Source organism: Marmota marmota, unplaced genomic scaffold, assembly GCF_001458135.2.
Source record: "Marmota marmota marmota unplaced genomic scaffold, marMar, whole genome shotgun sequence".
Lineage (NCBI taxonomy): Eukaryota > Metazoa > Chordata > Mammalia > Rodentia > Sciuridae > Marmota > Marmota marmota.
This window is the reverse complement of record NW_026000082.1, coordinates 27,455,188-27,466,567: the sequence shown is the minus strand read 5'-3', so window position 1 is coordinate 27,466,567 and position 11,380 is coordinate 27,455,188. Positions and strand designations below refer to the sequence as shown.

General features: G+C 39.0%; 1 protein-coding gene and 1 pseudogene across 2 annotated transcripts in view; one reads left to right on the top strand and one right to left on the bottom strand.

Annotated features, from left to right (window-relative positions):
* Positions 1-11,380, top strand: part of Thrap3 (thyroid hormone receptor associated protein 3) — a 56,828-nt gene that overhangs the window by 31,441 nt on the left and 14,007 nt on the right. For both annotated transcript variants that reach the window (XM_015485268.2, XM_048815748.1), the window contains 2 exons: positions 5,172-5,338; positions 10,211-11,113. In XM_015485268.2, the coding sequence (XP_015340754.1) occupies positions 5,202-5,338; positions 10,211-11,113 (1,040 nt within the window). In that variant the 5' untranslated portion in view covers positions 5,172-5,201. The remainder of the gene's footprint in view (positions 1-5,171; positions 5,339-10,210; positions 11,114-11,380) is intronic.
* LOC125610452 lies at positions 2,502-2,602 on the bottom strand (annotated as a pseudogene).

Below are 11,380 nucleotides of genomic sequence, written 5' to 3'. Positions count from 1 at the left end.
AAAAAAAAAAAAAAAAAAAAAAAAAGATGGAGAAGACATCTTGCAGCTGAAGGAGGGTTTATGCAAAAGTACTTTAGAGCTTAGTGATTCTTGAGCTCACCCTAAAGCAGCATGTGGTGTAGCTTTCCAGAAAGAAATCTTAGGAGTGTCTAAATAGTTCTTTATTAGTCAGTCCTCATTTGGAGAATGATATTAAATCTAGGTGTCCTAGCAGAGGAGGACAACTGGAATTGATTTAGGGGGCAAACCATATTAGTGGATATGAAGCTGTGTCAGCTGAGGAATGTTGGAAAGTTGAGGATGTTTTGATCACATCCGCACCAGGCCCTTACTAGGAGTTTTTGAACTATAGGTTCTATATATATGCATCCTTAATGTGCCAAGCAGAGACCAACAGTAAGTATGATTGGTATTTACTTATTGGTGAATCATTTTATAACCCTGCCGTAGGAACATGGCTACCTTAAGTAATATTGTGATAATAATTATTTTTAACCCAAAGAGTTGTGTTTGAGGGGATATATTTTTACCTGAGGCACATTTTGATTCTATAAGCTGATTCATAGTTCATTCTGTCATAGTTCTTGGGGTCTGGACTTCTTAAAATATGTTAAGTGGAATAGCATCTTCATGAAGAGCAGACATAAAAAAGAAAACTTTTTGAGTAATTTTTAGTTTGACCAGAAACCAAATGCTAGGTTCTTAAAAGAGGTAAAAGGTGCTAACTGGACTTCCAAGGTGGCATTTATCTACACCACTTCTTCACATTTTTTAGAGCATGGACATGGAAAAAATGTTAGAAATAGAAAAAGGTATGTGTACTCACAATGAAGTTTAAGGGTCTTTTAAAAAAGAAATGGAAGTTTTAGTTGTTGTTTGTTTTGGTACTGGGGATTGAACCCATGGGTACTTTACCACTTGAACTACAGCTCCAGCCCTGAGTTGCTGAGGCTAGCCTCAGACTTGGAATTCTCCAACCTCAGCCTCCTAAGTTACTGGGATTACAGGTATGTGCCATCATCCTTGACTAGAGGGTCTCCCTCCCTCCTCCCCCTATCTTTTGGACACTTCCTTCTTTTCATCTTAGTCTTTTTTTTTCCCCCCCTGACTTAGTCTTTTCAGATGACAGGTTAAGAGCCATCTCTTGATATTATTATTAAAGTGCCATGATTTTTTAATTTTTCTTTTATTTATTTCATTTCATTTTTTGGTACCAGGGATTGAACCCAGGAGTGCTTAACCACTGAGCCACCAACCCTTTTTTATTTTGAGACAGGTCCTCACTAGGTTGCTGAGGCTGGCCTTGAACTTGAAATCCTCCTGCCTCAGCCTGTTGAGTTGCAGACATAGTCAACATGCCTGGCTTAACACTGCATTATTTACCATCCTACATGTTCTTGGTCTTTGTCCTTTTGTTTGCTGAGCCTATCTGAAGTCTACATTATAAGCTCCATGAAGGCAAGGGCTTATGTCTGTTTTAATTTTGTTGCTGTCTAGGGTCTTCTTGAATGACTTAGTTGATTCTTTTTTTTTTTAATTTAATTTTATTTTTTTTAAATATTTATTTATTTATTTTTAGTTTTCAGCGGACACAACATCTTTGTATGTGGTGCTGAGGATCAAACCCGGGCCGCACACATGCCAGGCGAGCACACTACCGCTTGAGCCACATCCCCAGCCCTGACTTAGTTGATTCTTGAGTTCTTTCTAGCTACAAAGTTATTTCATTTAATTCATTTAATTTCATTTAATTGATAGGGTTTAATGATATTTTTAAACGAGTTTCTTTCAAAACAGCAGCTCAGGAGTAGGAGTGGTGATGGTGTTGATAGTATCAGCTATGAGCATGTTTGTCACTTAGGTTTAATATGTCTATAACTGTTGAGTTTGGCTGTGTTTGTATTTAAATGACAGCCTTTTCTTCATCTTAAAAGTAGTTTCTTAATTTTCTGAAATTAAGAAAATGTGTTAAAATACACATTTCATTTTCCACTAACTCCACCCCCCCACTTTTAAAGTGGGTTGTCCACCTGTTGTTAGTTTTATTATTTATTACCATTCTAAAATTAAAATCTGGACAAAGGTGTTAACTAGGCAGACAACCCAGAACTTATGACAGAATAAACTTCTATTCAGCAATGATGAACTTAAAAATTCCCAAAACATGCTGAAGGCCAATTAGAAAACAAAATGTAATTTTAATATTCTCATTGTAAGTGGTCACTTATACTTTCACCTTCCATCCCTGAATAATTTATTCCTATGTTTTTGCTTTGTTTTGTGACCCTACTGCCCCAAATTGACTCCAAATGGAAGTAACATTTTTTTTTTTATTTAAAGAGAGAGATAATTTTTAATATTTATTTTTTAGTTATCGGCGGACACAACATCTTTGTTTGTATGTGGTCCTGAGGATCGAACCCAGGCCGCACGCATGCCAGGCGAGTGCGCTACCGCTTGAGCCACACCCCCAGCCCAAAAGTAACATTTTTTTTTCCCTTAAAAATATGGAACACTTTACAAATTTGTGTGCCATCCTTGCACAGGGACCGTCTTCTCTGTATCGTTCCAATTTTAGTATATGTGCTGCCGAAACGAGCCCTGGAAATAACTTTGACCTTGCTAGAGCACACAGCAGTCTGACCTTGGCAGGCTTTAAGCCATAAGTTCTTGGTTCCCTCATCCAGCCGTCTTTTGTCACCCTTTATTTCTGGCTGTTTCTCAGCTCTCCTCTAAATTATGACTCTTAAGACTATGTTATTTCCTTTTTTTTTTTTTTTTTTGGTGTGTGGTGCTGGGGACCGAACCTATTGCCTTGTGCATGCAAGGCAAGTGCTACCAACTGAGCTGTATCCCCAGCCCCCATGGTTACTTTGCCTATAAGCTGAAGCTGGCCTTTTCACCTTTTCAAATGTTCTTAAAATTGAAACCTAAAACATAAATATATTGCTTAGAAACAGATACCACCTTTCAGTGTTTATCTCTTACTTGCTGCCTTTACCAGATCGTAAACTCAGGGCAGAGACTTCATTCATCACTCAATAAATTTGTGAGAATATCTGCATGCCAGATATTTCTTTAGAGAGGTAGAATAATGCAATGGTTGAGAACACTGGCTTAAAATTGGGGTCTGCCTCAGAGTCAGAATGCTTGCCTAGCACATATGTGCAAGGTCCTGTGTTCAGTCATGAGCACTGGACTAAAGAAAAAAAATAAGCCTGGCTTGGAGCCAGTTTGCAACTCTGCTGCTTAAAGCTGTGTGCTTTCAGGCAAGTCAGTTACCTTCTCCATGCCTCGGTATCTGTAAAATGGGATGTAATGTTGACCGTCTTGAGGATAAAATGAACAAATAAAAACATCATTTAAACATTTGCTATTCTGGACATTGGATTTACGGCAGTAATAAGAAAAGATAAGGTTTCTACTGTTAGAGAGCTCATGTCCTACTTGGTGTACAGACAGAATAACAAAAAGTAAACAAGATAGTTTCAAATGATGACTTTAGTGCTCTGAAGTAAAAACAAGATACTAGACTGCCCTAGGGATTGATTGGGTGGTCATGGAAGCGCTTAGATAACTTTGAGCAGAAATGTGAATAACAAAAAACTGGTAGGGGAAGGGGAAATATTTGTTGGTTATTATTATTTCTTCACAAACCTGGGGCAGCATCTTAAGGGTTATGTTTTACTAAGCAGTGAGTGGCTAGGTGTGATCTTATATAGACCCTGGAGTTTTGGTCGAGTTTAACTATCAGTTAGCTTAATGATTTTTTGCAGATTCTTTATTGCTGGTATTTGATAGACACATGATTGACGTAAATGTTTTTTGCTCCTGGAAAGATGTCCAAGGTGCTGGTAGAAGGTGTTGGTATAAGGACCAAACCCACTGTTCACCTCTCAGGGCCTTTTAGATGCTTGTTCTTTCCTGAAGGAGAAGAAAATTACCCTGAGAGAAAGTTTACTTTGATGGTAGTGAAGGAGCTATAAGAAAGTAATGGTCCTTCACTTTATAAATTATTGTAGTTTATTTATGGATTAGTAGTATGAATCTTACAGGGTGGAAGATTGTGCTATTGTAGTATTAGAATATTTGAGGGCTGGGGTTGTGGCTCAGTGGTAGAACGCTTGCCTAGCTTGCGAGGCCCTGGGTTCGATCCTCTGCACCACATAAAATAACTACAACTAAAAAAAAAAATATATTAGAAAAAGAGTATTGTGTCCAACTACAACTAAGAAATAAATATTTTAAAAAAGAATATTTGCGAATACTCTTAATCTGTGAACGTGTTCTTTGAAAATAAGTATTAAAGATGTGGTTGGGTTGGGACTGTGACTCAGTGGTAGAGCGCTTGCCTAGCATGTGTGAGGCACTGGGTTCGAACCTCAGCACCACATAAATAAATAAAGGTATTGTGTACATCTACAACTAAAAAAAAAATTTGGGGGGTGGTGGTGGTGGCTGGGGATTGAACCAGGATGGTGTGCCATGCAGGGCAAGCACTCTACCAACTGAGTTGTATCCCAGCCCCTAAAAAATGCATTAAAAAAAAAAAAAAGATATGGTACATAACTTTGTGAGCTATATGCAATTTAAGGAGGAAGAGATATGGTCAGATGTACTACATACTCTTTAGTAAAGATGTAATTGCATAGGTTTTCTTCTCTTGGTACTGGGTAGCCTGTCTCAGGTCATCTCATTACTTTTACTAATAGCTGACTTAGTCCTCAACATGTATCATCTGTATAGTGAGAAAAGAACGCACTAAATCATATATAGTGAGAAAAGATCGCACTAAATCACTGATAGCTTTCCTTCATCCTTGTCAGTTTTTCTTAGTGCTACCCAGTTAGGGTGATATGTGGAGTTTTCATTTGCTTCTGTGATTTAGTATATTTAGAGTTTGTCCTACTTAGAAATCCCCTTTACTTCCATCAGGGCTGGGATCAAACACAGGTCCTTGCACATGTTAGACAAGAGCTCTTCCACTGAGCTCCAGTTCCAGCCCCTGTCCTCTAGAAATTCCTTTTGATGAAAGAGCAAAGAATGAGTCTTCTAAATTGACCATTTCATTGTTTTTTTTTTTTTTTAATGTTTTTAAATGTCCAGCGAGGTTAAAGTTTGCAGAGAATCTCATATTTGGATTTTTTTTTATTTTTTTTTTTAAATATTAGGTGGAGTTGAAAAGTTGACCCTCTTCAGAGATGTCAAAAACAAACAAATCCAAGTCTGGATCTCGTTCTTCTCGATCAAGATCTGCATCGAGATCTCGATCTCGTTCATTTTCGAAGTCTCGATCCCGAAGCCGATCTGTGTCTCGTTCAAGGAAGCGCAGACTGAGGTAAGGGGGTGTGGTGTGGTTTTGTACATTGAGATTATCATTGTGTCAGTCACTGTGGGTTTTGAAGCACTTTTGTTAGAATTTCTGTATCAAGTGGGGGGTTGGGTGGAGCGTGAGGGGGTGGAGAGGATGGAGAGAGGGTCTGTAAGATACTCCAGGCCTCCTCAAACTCTGCAAATTCAAATCGGCTCTTATTGCCAGGCTGTTTGCTTAATTCCTGCTCTTTGCCAGCACACGTTATTTCCCCTCTACTTAGGAAGAAGAGATTTTATTTTTATCTGAGCAGCTTGCTTTAAATCTCTACACCTGATTACTTTTCACTAAAGTATTTTTGAAAGCCTTAGACCACAATTTATTTGCATCATCATCGAAGAAAGGATAGCTAAGAGAATAATATAAACAACATAGCAAGTAGGAGAAGCTTTAACTACTAAAATAATTAAGTTCTTAGAAATTTACCATTTCTATGTACCTAATGTGCCAATTACTAATGAGCTGTGTCTATTCAATAAAACACATTTTAAAACTATCTGAAAATTAGTTTTTGAATTATCAATATTTTTGATTCAATCAGCTTTCAATAGACTTTCCTATTTCAATTGTGTTTTGAAGTAGGATGCCAAACTTCATCATCTTTCCTCTTTCATTGATGTCTTGTGAGTCAGGTTTCTCATTCATTAAAAGTGTTTTTTTTAACAATGTGGGTAGATAAAAAGCCTTTTAGTGTATACAGTTTGTATATGGGAGTTGGGAAATATTGATGTATTTAAATAGTAATGGGATCTTTACACAACTTCATTCTTTTGTCAAAATTGCACTAGCAAGGAGATAATTTTGTCAGTTTTGCTGCTTGGAACCTCTGCTGTTTATTTCAGAGGAGTATCTAGAATTCTTTTCTTAGAAAAAAAATATAATGAAGTTTAAAACAAATCTCAGGAAAAGTCAGTAACTTAGCTTTACTCTTGGTGGTTTCTGTAGTTCTACAGTAGTATTCTAAAGAATCTGTTAAACACATGGTTGGTGGGGTGTTTTTTCCTTCTGACTCAAACAAGTTAAGTCTTAAATGAGATCTGAGAAACCAGACCAAACATAAATTTCAGGCCAGAGACTGAACAAAAGTAGGTGTACATAAATACTGAAAGGGAAATCCACTAAATATATATTTATCTGCCTCAGGAAGTTGCTGTCAAGGAACTGAGCAGACTCCTCGTAACTCTTGCGTTGCACCCAGTCTTTTGATTTAGGCAGCTAAAATTTCACTTTCAGCTCATTTGGTTTTCTGAAAGACAATATTTTAAATTTTAATCTAGTAAATGGAAGTTAAATAATTGGTTCCAATCCAAGAGGTGTATAGCCAAAACTGAGAGACAAAATTGAATTGATAAACCAAATTTAAAAGTGCCAACAAATGGAATCTTGGGAAGATATTTTCTCCTGGTTCTATGGATCGTTTGGTGTGGTCATTGACTCAGCAAATGAAGGAAAAATATCTTCAGTAGTCTGTGCTGGGTTAGGTCTAGAGCCACTTTATGTGCTTTCCTATACCTAGAATATGGTTATTCTGGAAGAATTTCTCCACAGAAAGCATGCTCTTGTACTTGATTCTAGTCTGACTTCTCTGTTTTTTAGAAACAGATGAGTTTGCCACTTTGCTTAATTTTTATTTCTGGCTTATCTGTTTCATGGGTTTTTCTTTTGTTTTCCCTCCCCTACAAGGAAAGTTATCTATCCAGAGAGTTTGAGAAACAGTGCTTTTAAATTAACTAACTGCTGAGTTCTACAGAATTGGAGAAAATTGATTATTTCCTTGTATTTCACAGACTGTATCCTTTTCAGTGACTACTCTTATATAACTTCATTTGCAATCTGCAGAGACGCATATTCCTGCATCTGTGCAATGACCGCGGGTTTTGGATGCAGTATGCCACAGGGCCTCATTAGTAATTTCTAACAGAAGCAGCAGTAGCCTGAGGATGGGACATGAAATAGACCCTTCTTAGTGCTGGTGGTGGATCACCTCCCTCAAGCATAGTCATTTAATCCATCACACTCAGTTTCATAGCCTGCATCTGCCTCTCCCTTCTTTTTCTTATATTGTTACTGTTTCTGAATGAAAATGTGGAAGGTAAGTTTTTTGTTTTTTGGTTTTATACTTAAGTAGCAACCATTAACAGCAAAGTAAGATGCCTCTTTGCCACTTGCTGTTCTTCTTCATGGGGTAGATTAAAAAAAAAAAAAAGAGCATAGTAGGTAATAAATACCAAGAACCCAGTCCTTCTTTATTGTCTTTAGAATAAATTGAATGTAAATTTATTCTTAAAAGTACTGTTTTGTTTATGGATTTAACTTTTGTTAAATCCCAATGTGGGGGAGAAAACAACACCTGGCACATTGCTAAACAGTTGTAGTGGTTCCATATGGGATGTGTTGCACAATCCAGTGGATGCCTGATGCTGAGGACAGTACTATACCCTATACATAATACTGGGTTTTTTCTTTCTTTTTTGAGGGGGTGAGGGGGAGAGTATTGTACTGGGGATTGAACTCAGGGGCACTTAACCACTGAGCCACATCCTCAGCCATATTTTGTATTTTATTTAGAGACAGGGTCTCTCTGAGTTGCTTAGTGCCTCACTTTTGCTGAGGCTCTTTGAGCTGGTGATCCTCCTGGAGCCTCCCAAACTGCTGGAATTACAGTGTACACCAGCACACCTGGCTATACTGTTTGTTGGTTTGTTTCTCTTGTACACACATATCTGTGATACAGTTTAACTTAAAAAATTAAGCACAGTAGGAGATTAATAATAGATAATAATAAAATAGAACAGTTATAATAGTATTCTGTGATAAAAAGATGAAAAATTTTAAAATGTTTTCTTTCTGGAATTTACACCCCCCCTACCCCCCTGCCCGCACTTTTTGACACTAGGAATTAAATCCAGGGGGCACTCAACCACTGAGCCACATCCCCAGCTCCCGTTTTATTTTTTGTTTTGAGACAGGTTCTTACTAAGTTGCTGAAGATGCTTTGAATTTGTGGTTCTCCTGTCTCCACTTCCTGAGCTGCTGGGATTACAGGCATGCACCACCATGTCCGGCACCATTTAATATTTTTTTTGACTGAGGTAACTAAAACCTCAGAAAGCAAGGCCATGGTATAAAGGAGAGCTACTGTATTTTAAAAGGCAAATAGGACTGGGGATATAGCTCAGTTGGTAGAGTGCTTGTCTTGCATGCATAAGGTCCTGGGTTCAATGCCCAGCACCACAAATAAAAAAAGGCAAACTCATGGCTGTGGATGTAGTTCAATGTTAGAGTCCTCATCTGCCATGCTTATGGGTTCAGTCCTTAGTGACATGCTATGAGAAGACCTGCTGATTAAGTAAATAGTTCTTTATATTTAAATAAAACTTTTTTTAATTTTTGCTAAGAGATTTTGGTAAATATTAGCTAACTGCTTAGGAGTAGTGGTTAATATTAATATCAATATCATAATTTATAGAACAGTTGGTATCTAAGAATCCAGTATATTTTTACACCAACAGACCGTTTTTTTGGCTTTTTGATAGAGGGAAAAGGCTCTTCTGGTCATTGAAGTTCTTAGCATTCATGAACCTTGTGTTTACAAAGTTAGATTATTGCTGAATCACAGTGGTTCTGGAGTGTACCTTTGCTGTGCTAGAGTTCTGTATTGTTAAATGAAAACATACACTAGCCTTCAAACTGAGTTGAAAGATGTGCACACTGGGAGGAGGGCTATTTTAGTAGTTTCTTGGGTTTAACTTCATGTATACCTGCATGCCTTATGGTGAGATAGTGCCCCCTTGTGGCACCTCTGTAAGATCGTGTAGCTCAACCACTGCAGTTTGACCTAAATAGACAATTTCTAGTCCTTTATACAAAATCAGTATTCGCTTTGTGAATCTGACTTCAGTAAATTAAGCTTTGAACTGATATGTTCTCCAGGTGTTCTTTGGTGTTGACCTGTTGTAACTGTACCTTTTACAGTTCTAGTGAGATTATACAATTCTTAGTGAGATCTAAATAATTTGCCCTACAGAGAGATGGAGGGTGAAGAGGATAGGAGTAGAGTACTGTAACCTTAAGGAGCCAGAGGGCCTGAGTAGTTTACCTGTCTAGGTCCCAGAGCCCATGGTTCTTCCTCCTCTCCTATGACCCAGGGACCTGTTAAATTCCCTGTGCCTATGAAAAAATAAGGCAAAGGCACTCTAATAAACTCTAAAGTTATATGCTAAAATGGTCTTTAGTTTACTACTTTAAGAAATTTTTGATATTCCTTTCATGGTAGAAATGCATTTCCATTTAAAATATTAATGAGGGGCTGGGGATGTGGCTCAAGCGGTAGCGCGCTAGCGTGGCATGCGTGCGGCCCGGGTTCGATCCTCAGCACCACATACAAACAAAGATGTTGTGTCCGCCGATAACTAAAAAATAAATATTAAAATTCTCTCTTCTCTCTTCTCTCTCTCTCTCTCCTCTCTCAAAAAAATATTATTTAAAAAAATATTAATGAAATAATCTCAGTATCTGGTAATTTGTTAAAATGACTCTTGTCTATTTTTAATGGGCCATAGGAATGAAATATTTAAGTTTGCACTCTTGCTTTGACAAAACTGAAAAATGACACAGATTTCAGAGTGTTATCTTTATTAGCAGTTTCTTTTTTTTAATAAAAATTCTGTCAAAAATTCAAACATCGGGCTGGGGTTGTGGTTCAATGGCAGAGTGCTTGCCTAGCATGTGTGAGGCGCTGGGTTTGATTCTCGGCACCGCATATAAATAGATAAAATAAAGGCCTGTTGACAATTAAAAAAAAAATTCAAACATTTTCCCCTTTCCCTTCCTCTGCAGTTCTAGGTCTCGTTCCAGATCATACTCTCCAGCCCATAACAGAGAAAGAAATCACCCCAGAGTGTACCAGAATCGGGATTTCCGAGGTCACAACAGAGGCTATAGGAGACCCTATTATTTCCGTGGGCGCAACAGAGGCTTCTATCCATGGGGCCAGTATAACCGTGGAGGCTATGGAAACTACCGCTCCAACTGGCAGAACTACCGGCAAGCATACAGTCCTCGTCGGGGCCGTTCCCGATCCCGGTCCCCAAAGAGAAGGTCCCCGTCACCGAGGTCCAGGAGCCATTCTAGGAACTCTGATAAGTCTTCTTCTGACAGGTCAAGGCGCTCTTCATCCTCTCGTTCTTCCTCCAACCATAGCCGTGTTGAGTCCTCTAAGCGCAAGTCTGCAAAGGAGAAAAAGTCCTCTTCCAAGGACAGCCGGCCATCTCAGGCCACTGGGGATAACCAGGGAGATGAGGCCAAGGAGCAGTCGTTCTCTGGAAGCACCTCTCAAGATGCAAAAGCATCCGAGAGCTCAAAGCCGTGGCCAGATGCCACCACCTATAGCACTGGTTCTGCATCACGGGCCTCAGTTTCTGACCTGAGTCCCAGGGAGCGAAGCCCAGCTCTCAAAAGCCCTCTCCAGTCTGTGGTGGTGAGACGGCGGTCACCCCGTCCCAGTCCTGTGCCAAAACCTAGTCCTCCGCTTTCCAACACATCTCAGATGGGCTCAACTCTGCCAAGTGGTGCTGGGTATCAGTCTGGGACACACCAAGGTCAGTTCGACCATGGTTCTGGGTCTTTGAGTCCATCCAAAAAGAGCCCTGTGGGTAAGAGTCCTCCGGCCACTGGCTCCACATACGGCTCGTCTCAGAAGGAGGAGAGCGCTGCTTCAGGAGGAGCAGCCTATACCAAGAGGCAAGTATCTCATTTCTCCTGTCTGGTTGTGCTTTATCTCACCAGCTGGCAGCTAGTTGTAATGTGATGTAAGTTAGAGCTTTGATTAACAGTAATAAGGTAATCCCCATTTCTTCAGCTTTTCATTAGCAGACATTAAAAGCATCACCCAAGGAAACCTTTAGCTTAACTCCAGCTTTCCTACCTTCCTGAATTTGTATTGCAGCATAAAGTTTCTTTAGACTACTCTACAATGGTGTTTTCACATTTAAAATTTGCCTTGGATTC